Source organism: Leptinotarsa decemlineata, unplaced genomic scaffold (genome assembly GCF_025532065.1).
Source record: "Leptinotarsa decemlineata unplaced genomic scaffold, Ldec_3_MD MMD2_P_RNA_scaffold_4, whole genome shotgun sequence".
Lineage (NCBI taxonomy): Eukaryota > Metazoa > Arthropoda > Insecta > Coleoptera > Chrysomelidae > Leptinotarsa > Leptinotarsa decemlineata.
This window is the reverse complement of record NW_027412531.1, coordinates 188,265-203,408: the sequence shown is the minus strand read 5'-3', so window position 1 is coordinate 203,408 and position 15,144 is coordinate 188,265. Positions and strand designations below refer to the sequence as shown.

At 36.5% G+C, this 15,144-nt stretch overlaps 1 protein-coding gene across 4 annotated transcripts in view; it reads left to right on the top strand.

The window, feature by feature from the left end:
- Positions 1-15,144, top strand: part of LOC111516700 (cytochrome P450 302a1, mitochondrial) — a 187,519-nt gene that overhangs the window by 21,627 nt on the left and 150,748 nt on the right. For all 4 annotated transcript variants that reach the window (XM_074186609.1, XM_074186608.1, XM_074186606.1 and 1 more), the window contains exons 4-7: positions 681-885; positions 947-1,106; positions 1,236-1,484; positions 10,006-10,212. In XM_074186609.1, the coding sequence (XP_074042710.1) occupies positions 681-885; positions 947-1,106; positions 1,236-1,484; positions 10,006-10,212 (821 nt within the window). The remainder of the gene's footprint in view (positions 1-680; positions 886-946; positions 1,107-1,235; positions 1,485-10,005; positions 10,213-15,144) is intronic.

Sequence of the window (15,144 nt, the reverse complement as noted above, 5' to 3'; positions counted from 1 at the left end):
AAAACATTTTTACTTGAAAAAGCATACTATGCAACTGACGAGTATTTAAATGATACTATTATTTTTTTATCTATTTGACTGCTTCTACTACAATCATGGACTCGTAAGAGCCTATATCTACAAGTATTAATATTTTTATATGTATGCATATATTTTTGTGCAGTTTATGTACTGTACATCTTTCTTTCATCTTTTAACCTAATATTATTGTGATATATGTTTATATTTATACTGACATGTTCTATGCCCTCAGGGGTACTGTATTTTTATCCTGAACAAATAAATTTTATATATCTATCTATCTACTCTGGAAGCGTGAGGAGAATGTCCCCATACTAATATGGCATAAGTATATACAGACTGTATAAGAGCATACACCTATCACATTGATCCAAATGACTAGTTTCTTGCTTTCCACACTATATTCAATTGCTTACATTTGATCACATAACAATGACAATAAAAAAAAGGAGGATAGTGTTTCATTTTGTACTGTTATTTATACCTAACCTATTCTTCTTCTTCTTCTTCTTCTTCTTTATTTCTACATTGCTAACACTTCATTCATACCACATATGAACAACCAAACAGTCGACATCTACCAATCAAACGTATATACTGGGATACAAGCAAATGGTTCCTATTGATGCAACTGACAGAGAATTCATTTCTCGTTTCAGTGACTGGTAAAGCCATTCTCGACATCCGCTTAAACAGTTTCGCGAAACACGAACGTTCAAAACATTCAAGATCTTCAAAGCTCATCGAAGCTGCCTTGGTAACAAATTCTTCCGTACTCAAAACCGATAATGGACCCCAGTTGTGGAAAAAATTCGATACGCCACTCTACAAAAAACTCAAAAGAGCTCAAGGATACATGGAAGAGTGAGTTTCGTACTCGTTGGAAATCATTATATACTCATTTGTGAAATGTCTTTGATTTTAGAGTGGCCATTGACCTTCTTTCCTTGAAGATGTCTTTATTTTCTGAACGAGAAAAAAATACTCCTTCTACATTATTAGAAACGTATTTGTCATCGCCTGAATTGGATTTCAAAGATATTATCGGAGTAATATGTGACTTTCTGCTAGCTGGAATCGACACTGTAAGTTTTGCTTGTACATAACATGGTAGCTCTAATCAAATTATGCAGTATCAATAAATAATCAAATGAGAACTTTGAAACACCCTGTATCAATCATCACTCTGAATTCTGATGTGAATTATATTTCAGACTACTTACACCACTAGTTTTCTTTTATACCATTTGGCAAATAATCAGCATGCTCAAGACAATTTATTCAGAGAAGCACATAAACTGTTGCCACAAAAAGATACTCCCGTTACTGAAAAAATTCTACAAGAAGCAGTATATAGTAAAGCGGTCTTGAAGGAGTCTCTCAGACTTAGACCAGTGTCTGTGGGAGTGGGAAGAGTTTTACAAAGCGATGCAGAATTTTCTGGCTATTCGGTTCCCTCGGGGGTAAGTGACTGAATATTTGTTTGAAGGTGATTGACAATGTTTCATGATGAATTTCACTAGTTGGGGCTTTCATTGTCTACTATATTAAATGATTTGAAATCCCTGAAACAACTAAAAAAGAATAATTAAAAATGAATAGCTGAAAATAACAATTATATTAAGCAAAATAAACCTGTAATGAATAATAGTGAAATAAACTACAAGTAAAAATGGAACAATTGAATAAATAAAAACCAAATAAAAACAAAGGAATGAAAAAAGAAAATAAAAATAAAAAGTGTAGAGATTCCAAGTCACGTTAGTTCACGACGTTTCGATTGTTAGTACCTACAATCGTCTTCGGGTGATGACTGGACTGATTCCTCCGAGAGATGATTATTTATAGGTCGTTCAAATACTTTCACTTATCCCTGCTTTCCATTTTCCGCTTCACTGGTTCCGTGGGAGATGACCGTTTGGCGGGAGTTGGCCATTTTTCGCTTGATGATGGGTTTCCATATGTTGCGTATTTCTACGCTGGCCTGGCTGAATACGTTGTTGGACAACATGTATGCGGCCCCCTTGAATTTTCTCCTAAACCAATGTTCCTCTCTGTGCAAGATCTCAGCTTGGGACCACTCGATGTTGTGTTGATGGGTCCAAACATGGTCTGCTATTCCTGATTTGGTGGTTTCCCCTCGCTGGGTGTGTTTCTTGTGCTCGGCAATGCGAACATTCAACGGCCTCTTGGTTTCACCATAATAGGATTTTCCGCACTCATTCGGTTAATATAATTCTTGAAATCGCAGTCCGCGTTTGGTGGCCTGGTTTTCGTGACGCTGCTATGGATAGTGTTATCAGATCTGAAGCAGGTTCTGATGTTGTACTTGGAACCAATTCGTCCTATCCTCTCCGATAATCCTCTGATGTAGGGAAGTGCAAGCACTGGTTGTGACGGCTTCTCTTCCTTGCGAAGCTCCTGCTGTCTTTCAGCCAAAGTCTTTTCTACCATCGCTTTGGAGTAGCCATTCCGTTGAAGATCATTTTTGGGCTCTGTAATACGAAGGAAGGTCTCGAGAAGGAACTAGACATCGTCAAAAATGATCTTCAACGGAATGGCTACTCCAAAGCGATGGTAGAAAAGATTTTGGCCAAAAGACAGCAGGAGCCTAGCAAGGAAGAGAAGCCGTTACAACCAGTGCTTGCACTTCTCTACATCAGAGGATTATCGGAGAGGATAAGAAGAATTGGTTCCAAGTACAACATCAGAATCTGCTTCAGATCCGGTAACACTATCCGTAGCAGCCTCACGAAAACCAGGCCACCAAACGCGGACTGCGATTCCAAGAATTGCATTTAGATATCCTGTGAGTGCGGAAGATCCTATATTGGTGAAACCAAGAGGCCACTGAATGTTCGCATTGCCGAGCACAAGAAACACACACAGCGAGGGGAAACCAGCAAATCAGAAATAGCAGATCATGTTTGGACACATCAACACAACATCGAGAGGTCCCAAGCTGAGATCTTGCACAGAGAGGAACATTGGTTTAGGAGAAAATTCAAGGGAGCCGCATACATGTTGTCCAACAACGTATTCAGCCAGGCCAGCGTAGAAATACGCAACATATGGAAACCCATCATCAAGCGAAAAATGGCCAACTCCCGCCAAAACGGTCATCTCCCACGGAACCAGTGAAGCGGAAAATGGAAAGCAGGGATAAGTGAAAGTATTTGAACGACCTATAAATAGTCATCTCTCGGAGGAATCAGTCCAGTCATCACCCGAAGACGATTGTAGATACTATCAATCGAAACGTCGTGAACTAACGTGACTTGGAATCTCTACACTTTTTATTTTTGTTTTCTTTTTTCATTCCTTTATTTTTATTTGGTTTTTATGTATTCAATTGTTCCATTTTTACTTGTAGGTTATTTCACTATTATTTCATTACAGGTTTATTTTGCTTAATATAATTGTTATTTTCAGCTATTAATTTTTAATTATTCTTTTTTAGTTGTTTCAGGGATTTCAAATCATTTAATATAGTAGACAATGGAAGTCCGAACTAGTGAAATTGACTGAATATTTCTTTATAATTGTGGTGGAAGGTGAATACACATTTTCTGGTCCTTGAATATATGTGACAAACGAAATCTAATTGAAATTCACCTGAAGCTAGCTCACAAGCACGGACCATCAAAGAGGAGGTGTGTGCTTGGGTCAGGTCAAGGAATAAAGAATTCAATATCCTTGATATGTAGTGATTTACTGATGAATTTGGGTATATACACTCACAGACGAAAATATTGCATATTTCATTCTAAGGCAGAGGTTCTCAAACCTATTTTGTTTATCGCCCACTTCGTGAATTAATTATTATCTAGCGCCCCCCAAATTTTTTTACTTTACTACATCTGAAGAATCACAATCACATGTGAAAATAAGACTTTTTGATGAGGGTAATGTAAAACAGCATTTTGTAATATTAGGAAAACTTTTATTCATGTTATTAAAACAAACAATTCGAATTGAATTTTAAAATAATCTAATGTGAAGGATGAATTTGATGACTTTTAACAAGTTTGTTAATATCAGGCTCGAATTTAGTTATTCAAAAACAGCCGTAAGTCGCCGCGTTCGGTTATCTGCAACCGATTTCTCTTTTTAGTTAGCAACGTTGCCACAGCACTAACTCCACGTTCACATAAATACGATGATGGGAATGCTATCAAAAATCGTTGAACGATGGACTACAATCCAGGGTACAATTACGGGATTGGCTTTTGTAGCCAAAATTCTTGGTGTCCATTTTTTAATTTTATTTTATTTCCTCGTTCGTTATCAGTTCTATGAGTTCTTCTTCCAGCTGGGGTGACCTGCTGTGTTGACATTTGAAAAAGGATCCAACACCCAGTCCAGTATTTCCAATTTTAGAATGTCCTGGAATCGTTCTGCGAAATCACTGTGGAAGTTCTTCAAATGTTGGTAGTAAACAAGCAAGTCGTCATTGTTGAAGGATACTGCTGACAAATTAGGGTGATTGCGAAACTCACGTCTGCTGATATTATTCTTGTATGAGAGCAATTTGGCTACAAAAGCAGCATTGACATTTTTTGTTTTAATCAAGTTCAAGTCGTCACCTTGAAGTTGGAGATTGACATCATTAAATAATTTATACAGGTCTGTCACGTACGAAATATCATTCTTTGAAGTGATGAGGTTGTCGTGCAATTCTTTGTCTTCGTTTTCCAAGAACTCTATTACAGAGTCAAATAGATTGTAAAATCGAGTCAGACAGTTACCTCTTGATAACCAACTCACTTCTGTGTGAAATAGCAATCGGTTGAAATCTTCATCATTAGCAACACAAAGCTGATTAAATTATCTATCATTTAAAGAGCTGTTTCGGATTTTATTGAATGCTTTGATGGTATATTGCAGTGATTGCATCCGTAGCAGCTGATATAATATTCTTCAGTGGAATTTCTTTCTCATCACAACATTTTTCCAGTGTATTATATATGGTTTCTCCTTTTGTATCCGTCTCTTAATTTCTGGCAAATAGTAGTTCTTGATATTTTTTTTTAATTTTTAATAAACGTCACGTATGACAACAACAATGCTTCATTGGTTGGTGAAGTGGACTCATCTAACTGAATTGAGAATTTAGAAGTCTTCAGATGATTGCACAATGACTCCATTGAATGTTTTCAGCCATATCATCAATTTGTCTTTGCACGGAACTATTGCTCGAAGGAATTTTTCGGATAATATCTGCCGCTGGTTTATGGAGCACAGTAGTTATCACTTCTTTTATTGCCGGTAAAATTAAATCCTCTCCAATAGTGTGAGGTTTACCTGTTGTAGGAAGCTCAGAGTCCGTCGTCGTCTTGCTTAGAAGTTGGTGAAAAAAGTTTTGACAAGGTTGAGCTGAGTGTTTCTTTTGCAGTTCTTGAAAATAAGTCATACTTTTGTGTATTCGCTTCCGACATAATCTTTTCTTCAAAAATGCCAAAGTAGAGAATCGAGTATTAAAAACTTGCTTATGACACCACTTTACGTATTCACCACCGCACGTACAGCACTTTACCTAGCTGGTCGCTAACTAAATTCACTTGTTTTCGTAATATCGTCGAATGGCATTACTGGCGGATGGCGCGCCCGCAGCGGGCGGGCCTAGTACTTTCGAGAATGGAGACTAGAAACTTCTAACTTCGCATTGAAGCTTACCGCCATCTATTGTACAGTTTGACAATTATCGGACAGAAAACGCGCGTTAAGCGTAAAGGAGCGGTAAAGTTTGTGTTGAAAGCAAAAACACATTTTTAAATCAGCCATCGCCCCCAAAACCGCTTCAACGCCCCCCAGTCTTCCCTGTGCCCTTTACTGCCCCCGTATAGGCCTTCAACGCCCACAACGGGGCGTTATCGCCCACTTCGAGAAAGAATAAAGTCTATCCAAATCCAAGATGTTCACGTGATCGCCCAGTGTCAGATGGAAAGGGCAGATTTCATTGGTGAGTTCGCCTTTTTGGTACGAGTTTGGTACCAGTACAGGGTTGTAATCAGTCGTTTGTGTGTTTGTGTGGCGTGCGTTATAGTATATTGTTTAAAATTGTTTTCCAAGATGTCCAGTACAGACACTGCTGATGACACTGTGAGTTATCCTCTGAGTCCAGCCAGGAAACAATCAAAAAAAGACATTTGAGTGTTGAGATGAAAGAAGTGATTTTAAATGTGTTCAAGAAAGAGATGGAAGAAATTGAGACATCGACTGTCGACGAAGTCGTATCGAAAGTTTACGATAAAATTGGAGTGTGTTGCGCTTCGATTTACAATGTTTTACGGGAATATAAACAAAATCATACATTTTCCAAACCGAATACAAATCAAAATCGTCAAACCATTATAAAATCAATAAATGATGCTGATAAACATGCAATCAGGAGGAAAGTGCATGAGTACTTTTTCAGAAATGAAATACCCACGATAGACAAAGTACTCACAGAAATAAATGAAGATGTTTTATTGCCAAGTTTTAAGCGGTCAACATTCCATAAAGTATTGAAACATTTTAATTTTGTATGGAAAAAACGAGGGCGCAATAGTTTATTATTGGATAGAGAGGAAATTGTGTTATGGAGGAGAGAGTATCTGACCAAAATTAAATATTATAGGGAACAACAGAGAACAATTTATTACATGGATGAAACCTGAGTTAATGCTGGTCATACTACCCCTAAAGTATGGGTCAATGAAACTGTGACCTCATCTAGGAGGACCTTTCTAGATGGACTATCCACCGGATCAACAAATCCATCAGGTAAACTTATATTTATATTAAGACCTGCCTCAATCGCAGTATATAAAAAGTAACCCTCGTATTTGTTTTATTTACTTACATACCTCTTCATAATTTCAGGTGAAGGAAAACGGCTTATTATTTGTCACATCGGCAATGAGAATGGGTTTGTTGCTGAAGGGCTGTGATGTTTTGAATCGAAGAAAACTGGAAATTATCACGAAGAAATGAACGGTGAATCTTTCGAACAGTGGTTTTCCAAAGTTCTACCCCATCTGGAGGATAATGCTGCGATAGTAATGGACAATGCACCTTATCATTCGCGACGGTTAGAGAAGATTCCAACAACGTCTTCAAAGAAGGTTGAATTCCAAAATTGGCTGCAATCAAAGAATATTAGCTTTGAAGACTCAATGCTAAGAGTACAGCTACTAAAAATTGTCAAGGAGCGCAAGCTTGAATACCAAAAATATATAGTCGATGAGATGGCAGCAGGCCAAAACAAAATTGTCCTTCGCCTGCCTCCATACCACTGCGAGCTCAATCCCATCGAGTTAATATGGGCGGATGTGAAGAATTTTGTAGCTCAGCATAACACCACGTTCAGATTTGCAGATCTCAAAGTACTTTTTGATGAGGCTTTGAAAAGAGAAATGGGAGAAGTGTATTCAGCATGTGATATCGGAAGTCGAGACAAAGATGTGGAAGCTTGATAACATAATAGAGGCACAAATCAAGCCACTGATAATTCAGATTGGTGAGGATGACGCTACTGATGAAGAGACAAATTTATCCAGTTGAATAATTTTGATTAATATTCCTTTTGATTTTACATAAAATAAAAATTATCAATAAAGAAATAATTACGTCTCTTTTCATATAATGCTTGAGTGCGCTGTGAAAAATCTAATGAAAATCTTTTTATATTACACATATCATCTGCATTTTTCCCGTTAAACTGCAAAACTTGTGCATTTCACTCGTTATTATAAAAAAGTTTTCCTAAGTATGATATAGCATCAACAAGATGTTGGTTCTGAATACGACCCTGGCCAATTCTTGGGATTTTCAATATCATGTGCGTAGGGCTACGTCAATGTTTACATCCACTCTATCTTGGATTTGAATTTGCTTTAGTCTTTAATAATTAGGATATGAATACATAATAAAGTACGTAAACAACGAGTTGTTTAGCGAGCGCAAATCACTGTTTTCCGTTTTTCACGTATTTAGTTGAAGTGATTTGTAATAATTGAAAATGGATAAATTCCAGAAAAGACCAACAGAACCGTCAACTTCTTGCGGGAGTGGTGAATCAAAACAAAAAAAAATCGTCTTTATGTTGACAATTATTTGAAATTCGGGTTTACTGTGATTGAGAATAAACCGCAGTACGTTATTTGCTTTGAAAATTTATCAAGGGAAAGCATGAAGCCATCGAAGTTACACAAAACATCCAAATGAAATAGATAAACCCTATAAATCAAAACAACTTGGATACATTTTCGTTGACACACTCTTATATTGAAGAAGTCGGATGTAAAATAAACATCAAGGAGTATATAATACCTGGTAAGAAAACGGTGTTAGATAATTTGAAAGAAGAATTATGTTATTACTTTTCTGTGCAAGAGATATCGGAAAACACTGAGCAAAGGTTGATCTTGAATCCATTTTTAACTGCAGCTATAAATGAAGCGAATTTAACAACTAAGCTCAAAGATCTGCTGGAGTTATTTGCTAATGGGATGTTACGCTTAGAATTCAAGTCTGCCAATTTGGACATCTTTTGGTTAAAAAGAAAAACAGAAGTAGGAGTGGCGCCTCTACTGCGCCCCCCCAATCCTCCACTTTTCGTCGAGCAATCAGAAGCTACCGCGCGCACAGCGTGAAGAGCATCGAGTAGATTCATTTGATAGATAAGGGCGCGGTGGAATTACAAAAATAACGCTATAATATTAATAATAAACGAAAAATCGGATTGAAGAAAAAAAAACATGACCACTGGCGTTAAAGAAAAAAACATGTCTGCCAACGTAATAGAAAAAAACCATGGCCGTCATACAGGGTGTCTCATCGTTTAGGAAAAAAAACATGTACGGGGTGTCTCAAATACGTCAGCGTGAAAAATAATGGTATTTTAATAATAATAATGAATGAAAAATCGGATTAAAGAAAAAAACATGACGTCAATGTGTACAGGGTGTCTCAAAATGCGTCATTAAAAACAAAACATGACAGTTTAACGGGGCTCTAATGTTTCAACGTGTGATTCTTCAATGTGTACTGGGTGTCTCATCGTTTAGTAGAAAAAGCATGTACAGGGGTGTCTCAAAATACGTCGGCGTGAAAAATAATGGTATAATAATAATTAATGAAAAATTGGATTAAAGAAAAAACATGACGTCAATGTGTACAGGGTGTCCCAAAATGCGTCATTAAAAAACATGACAGTTTACCCGGAATTAACAACTGAGGCCTTGAGATGTTTGATTCCATTTGCCACCTCGTATTTGTGCGAATTGACATTTTTATCAATAGCCCGAATAAAAAGCAAGCAAAGAAATCGCTTAAATTTAGAAAATTACTTGATTCTCAATGTAGCAAACGCGGAACCACGATGGGAAAAATGGATTAACCGAAAACAAGCGCAACCTTCGCATTTGGAGTGACAAGTAGACGTAGGCTTTGATTTTTTGTTAATTTGTTTGTATCAATATGTACAAATTTTTACCAGTATATGATTTTTGTTAACATTTTCTTGATAAATCTATCTTTATAAACTTTATTAATTTTTACTGAGATAGTTTTTTATACTTGCGCGACCCCCATACAGAAGCATCGCGACCCCCCAGGGGTCGCGACCCACATGTTGAAAAACGGTGGTCTAAATCATACAAATAGTAGGTAGCAATGAATTCAGTAAATTCTAAAATATAGTCAAAGAAGTAGGACTTCATTGAATAATAATGGCCAACCTAATTCAACAAGAACAGTGTTTTCTTGGAACTGAAGAAAGTAAGAGCAAAGCCAGTGATGAGACTTAGGAGTCAGGTAGTTTAAAACCCTGTCTTTGAGACATGTAGCTTCAGTGTCAATTTGTTCTTGAAAATGGCTTCAAAGCAGAAGCCGAAACGTCGAACAGATGAAACCTTTATGAAACCCGGAATGAAACCCTAAAAAATATCATATGCAACCAAAAACTATTTGAAATACAACTATCACTTTCATTTTCAGACAGTCGTAGTGAGCCAAAATCAAATATCCTGCAGATTACATAAATATTTTCCATCGCCAGATGAGTTCATCCCAGAGAGATGGTTGAAGAAAGATCCATTGTATAAACAGCCAAATCCATTCCTTGTTTTACCTTTTGGCCACGGGCCAAGATCTTGTATTGGAAGGCGACTTGCGGAACAAAATATGTTAGTTTTAGTATTGAAGGTGAGTGTAATGAACTGGTAACACAACACAACAAAAAAATATTTTTTGAATGTTTCCTACACTAAATTAGTCAATTTCTACTCATTTTGGGGTGATAAAAACGAAAATAACAATGAAAAATTTTTATTAGCTCTGGTTTTTGAGATACACAGTACTTAATCTTAAAGAGTAGTTATACTTTACGTGAAAAGTGAAAGTACATAAAACAATATTGTTATGTTTCTTTTAGAATCACATCATGTTTTAGAAGATTCCACTGTTGTAGTCTTGACCCTAACAGCTCAGCCTTTTCCTTAGACAAGCGAAGATCTCTTATAAGGTCACTCAACTCTGCTTGACTAATTCTGTGCGGATCACTAGACCTATCGCTTACCTCAAAATCAGGGTCATAGGATGTAGAAGGATGGGTTGCTCCTTCTAAACAGTCTTCATCACCTTCCTCTAAAATTTCATAGTTTTGGGGTGGAGAAGGGACTGGCAAATTGTCTCAGTGTGGTACAGGCCGAAGAGCAGATGGGAGATTAGGGTATTTAACCGTTCCTCTTTTCTTCATAGATAAACCTTGCTTAATGGGAGGAGTTAAGCAGAAATAACAGTCGTCTGTATGATTGGTAGGCTCACGCCAAACCATAGGTACTGCAAAAGCCATTGCCCGGTTTTTATTTTTCAGCCACTCTCGCAATATGACGGAACAAGAATTACAACATATATGAGGAGCCCATGATTTATCTTGGTCCCCAACTTTCACACCAAAATAATGTTCATAGGCTGTCTTAACGATAGGTGTCATTTTACGTTTCTGAGCCTTAAATGTTATTTCACCACATATATAGCAAAAGCTATCGACAGAATTCACACACTTTCGAGGCATTTCAGATCAGCACTTGAATTAATTTAAAAATCAACTTCACACGATAATTTCAATAGCAACCACGTGCGTACAATTGACAAACTCACATAGGTTATGTTTACTACTTAAGAACAGCTGATGAGAGGGGTGTTATGTAAACAAACATGTGTACCACCTGTTGGTGATGAAATATTTCATTTGTTGAAAACTCAATATACATATATATAATATAATGATACTATATCTTGAAAACAAGAGCTAATATATAATTTTTATGGTCACTTTCGGTTTTAACACGTGGAAATACATTAAAATCATCTAATTTCAACCCCGAAACAAAAACTTTGTTGTGTTGTGTAATACTTTCATCACATAATTACCGCTAAGTGTTTTCACTCACAATCAAAGGTACATGTAGTATGTGCTTAATTAATGAATCATTCAGATGATTGAATAATGAAAACTTTCACGGCCGGAGATAACGGTGTCGAAGATATTTTCCGTTTTTTTAGCCGTGTTCTGCAGGTATTTATGTCTTACGTTTCGTCTAGAACTGCGGTGAACATCAAAGGCGAGGAGGTAACGGCTCGAGTTGTTCTCAAGTCAGCAACTATAATGTTGGAATTTGTCTCCGGTTTTATATTATTATCATAGTTGGTCGTGGATTCATTTCTCTCACTTGAATTACCTGACCTTAGCAGTAGTAGTAGTAGTAGTAGTGGCAGTAGTAGTATTTATTTAGGTTACTCTATTATGTCCTCGTGTTTGTCTGTTAATTTGCAAGATGGAAAAAAATAGTTTTGCAGGATTAAGTACCTACAGCAAGTAGTTTTTTTGCGTTGCTCCGGCTGACTATGAAGAGAGAAACTACTAAACAGCGATAGACTCATTTTACGAAACTTTCAATCACTGTAATGTCAAATTAAGAAAGTCTTCCGAAAATTACGTATACGTCTTATATAATCAAGAAAAGAGGGATCCCGAAACCGCTGAACGACATTTATTCGATGTGAAAGTACGCCTAACAATTTCTTAGTTGATCTAACTTAGACAATAATAACAACCTATAGCTCTAGCTGTTCTAACTCTTAAACTACTTTCGGGCCCACCATGAAACTTGGTTAATATTACTGGAGTTTTTTCCCAACACCAAATCGTTATCTTTACACCTCGACAAGTGTTTCGATCACCAAGTGATCATCTTCAAGAGGAATATAAAACTAATAACTACTCAAAACTAAAGCTACTTATACTAATCAGGTACATCATACAGGTAGGTAATCAGTAATACCACCCATACAAGTGTACCACCCTAAATTAATTTTAGAATTGGCCTTTCTATTATTCACAATATGTCCTTATGTATGTTTAAATGTTACAGCTATATATAGAACAATTTTCAGCTATATAAAATTAGTTTCACAATATTGCCTATCTAAATATATTTACAATGTGTCTTTTTGTAGTAATCAGTAAACCCAACAATATTATTTCAACAAGCTATATAGTATGCTATTTGGTATTGGTCCGTCATCGTTATTCATAATATTATTATGTTTACTTATTTCCACACTATCATAGGCATCTAGTTGCCTGTTGTTATTAACTTGTCTAACTAATCTTAAAGAACTGAAGTCTATGGAATGGTTTTGTTGCAAAATATGATGGGCGACTGCTCATTTTTCAAATCTTCCATATTTTGAGTGTGCTGTGTTCCTTATATCTCACTTTAATAGATCTTTTTGTCTGTCCATAATATTTTGCATCGCAGTCCTTGCATTCAATTTCGTAAATTCCAGACTTTTCCGAATTCTCGACTTTGTCTTTTGGACTTCCCAAAAGGTTCTGCAGTGTATGACTTGTTTCAAAAACCACCTTCATACCTAGTTCCTTGAAAATCTTTCCAAAGTTGTTCGTATATTGGTGATATGGAACTGAGATGTATTTATCTTGGTTTTTGTCCTTTCTGAAAGTCAAGATTTCGTTCATTCTTAACCTAAACTTCTTTTTCCTTATTATGTCATCTACAATAACCCTCGAGAATCCGTTAGTAGCTGCTATTTCCTGTATTGTACGTTTTTCTTTTGTGAACCTATCATGTGTTAGAGGGAAAGTCAAAAGACGATGCACCAAAAAATTCAACCCAGCACGTTTGTGCGGTCCACAGTGATGTGAACTGTCAGGAATATACCTGTACGTGCTTGTTTCTTTTCTAAATATATCGTATTCTAACCCTCCATCTTTGCTCCTCATTAGCAAAACGTCAAGAAATGGTAGTTGTCCCTTATTTTCTACTTCATACGTGAATTTTATTGATGGACATCTATTATTTAAAAAGGAAACGAAAGTCCTCGATATTCGATTTTTTGGTATCGAATACCGCGAAAATATCATCCACATACCTTAGCCAAATCCTAGGAAAATACTTCGACTTTTCTTTGGTTTCCATTTCGAATCTGCTCATGAACAGGTTTGCCAGGTAGGGGGACAGGGGATTTCCCATGGCCGTTCCTTCCTGTTGTTCATAAAAGCAACCTTCTACCTGGAAACGATTTTGTTTCATACACAAATTGGTAAGAGAAACGAATTCATCGATTTCGTTGTTATTGAAATTATTTTCCTCTAGTAGTTCCCTGAGGTATTGCAAGGTCTGTGAAATTGGGACGCTAGGAAATAATGAACTAACATCAAAAGAAACCAAAATCTCACCTTCTTGATTGATGTACCTGATTAGTATAAGTAGCTTTAGTTTTGAGTAGTTATTAGTTTTATCTTCCTCTGGAAGATGATCACTTGGTGATCGAGGTGTAAAAATAACGATTTGGTGTTGGGAAAAAACTCCAGTAATATTCATTACTACCCAAAGGTTCCAAACAGTATATCACATGAAACTTGGTATGAATTATCTGTATACTAAGACAAATTTGTGGAAAAAAAAAACGTCCAACTTTGAAAAAAATCAATTTGAAAAATAAAAACAGTTCAATTAAAAAAAATCGTTTCAAAAATGCTATTAGGAAGCTCATTGAGTCGACTATAGATTTCATTCATTAGTTTATTTGATTATTAACTTTTTTCAACCTGTATGTGCGTTTGAAACAATGCATACCTATAAGTTAGTCAAAACTTCTATGTCCTTAAACTTATTAAATATAAATTATATTTCAAAAATATTGTTTGAGACTACATCGGAAGCATAAAATATTTTTACCTTCACGTGGAAAGCCCCTTTACAGGATGGGCAAATATTTGATTATATCCTTGGCTATATTGGAGAAAAACATGTTAAATTCATCAGGACTGATACTATTTGGGGTGACATTTGAGTTACAAACATAATTTCGTTTGTAATTAACTAACGTCCTAATATCTTTCGATATGTTTTTGTAATTTTCTACAAAATGATCAAATGATTCTCTTTCAGCTCGGATAATTGCTGTTTTATAAGTGCGTTTGTATGTTTTATAGACTTCTCTATCAACAGGTTAAGGTTAAGTGGTAGAACAAACCTGTAGTGTTCTACACTCCAGTTTTGAACTTCGCCTTTTGGATGTTATATTGTATTTCACCCAATAAAGACCATTATTATTATTATTTATTTTTTTCACCGTAGTGTGCTCTGGTCAGGCCCTTTCCCCTGAAGCCCCGATACATTTGGGAGGACGCGCCAGCATTATCAACCAATGACCACTTTCCACACCGTGGGGTAAGTGATCATTGGCTCCGAGAATCATGTGCCCTGCGCAAGCGCAGTGAGCCAAGAATGACAGCCTTTTGCATCTGTTCGGCTAAGATTTCTGCCTTAGTACGGCAAACCGGTATGATCATTCCACCAAGGACTCCAATAATCAGAACAACCATCTTGACAGAGTGATCTGGATAGAGTCTGCGGAGTTCGAAGAGAAAATCTCGATATTTTATCCGTTTTTCCTCCTCTTTTCTGACGATATTCGTCTCGTCAGGAGCTGAAAACTCCACGACAAATATCGTTTTGCTCTGGTGATCAAGAAGGACTACATCAGGCTTATTAGCTTGTCTGAGCCTGAGGGTGGGGAACGAATAGTTCCAATAAATTCGGCACT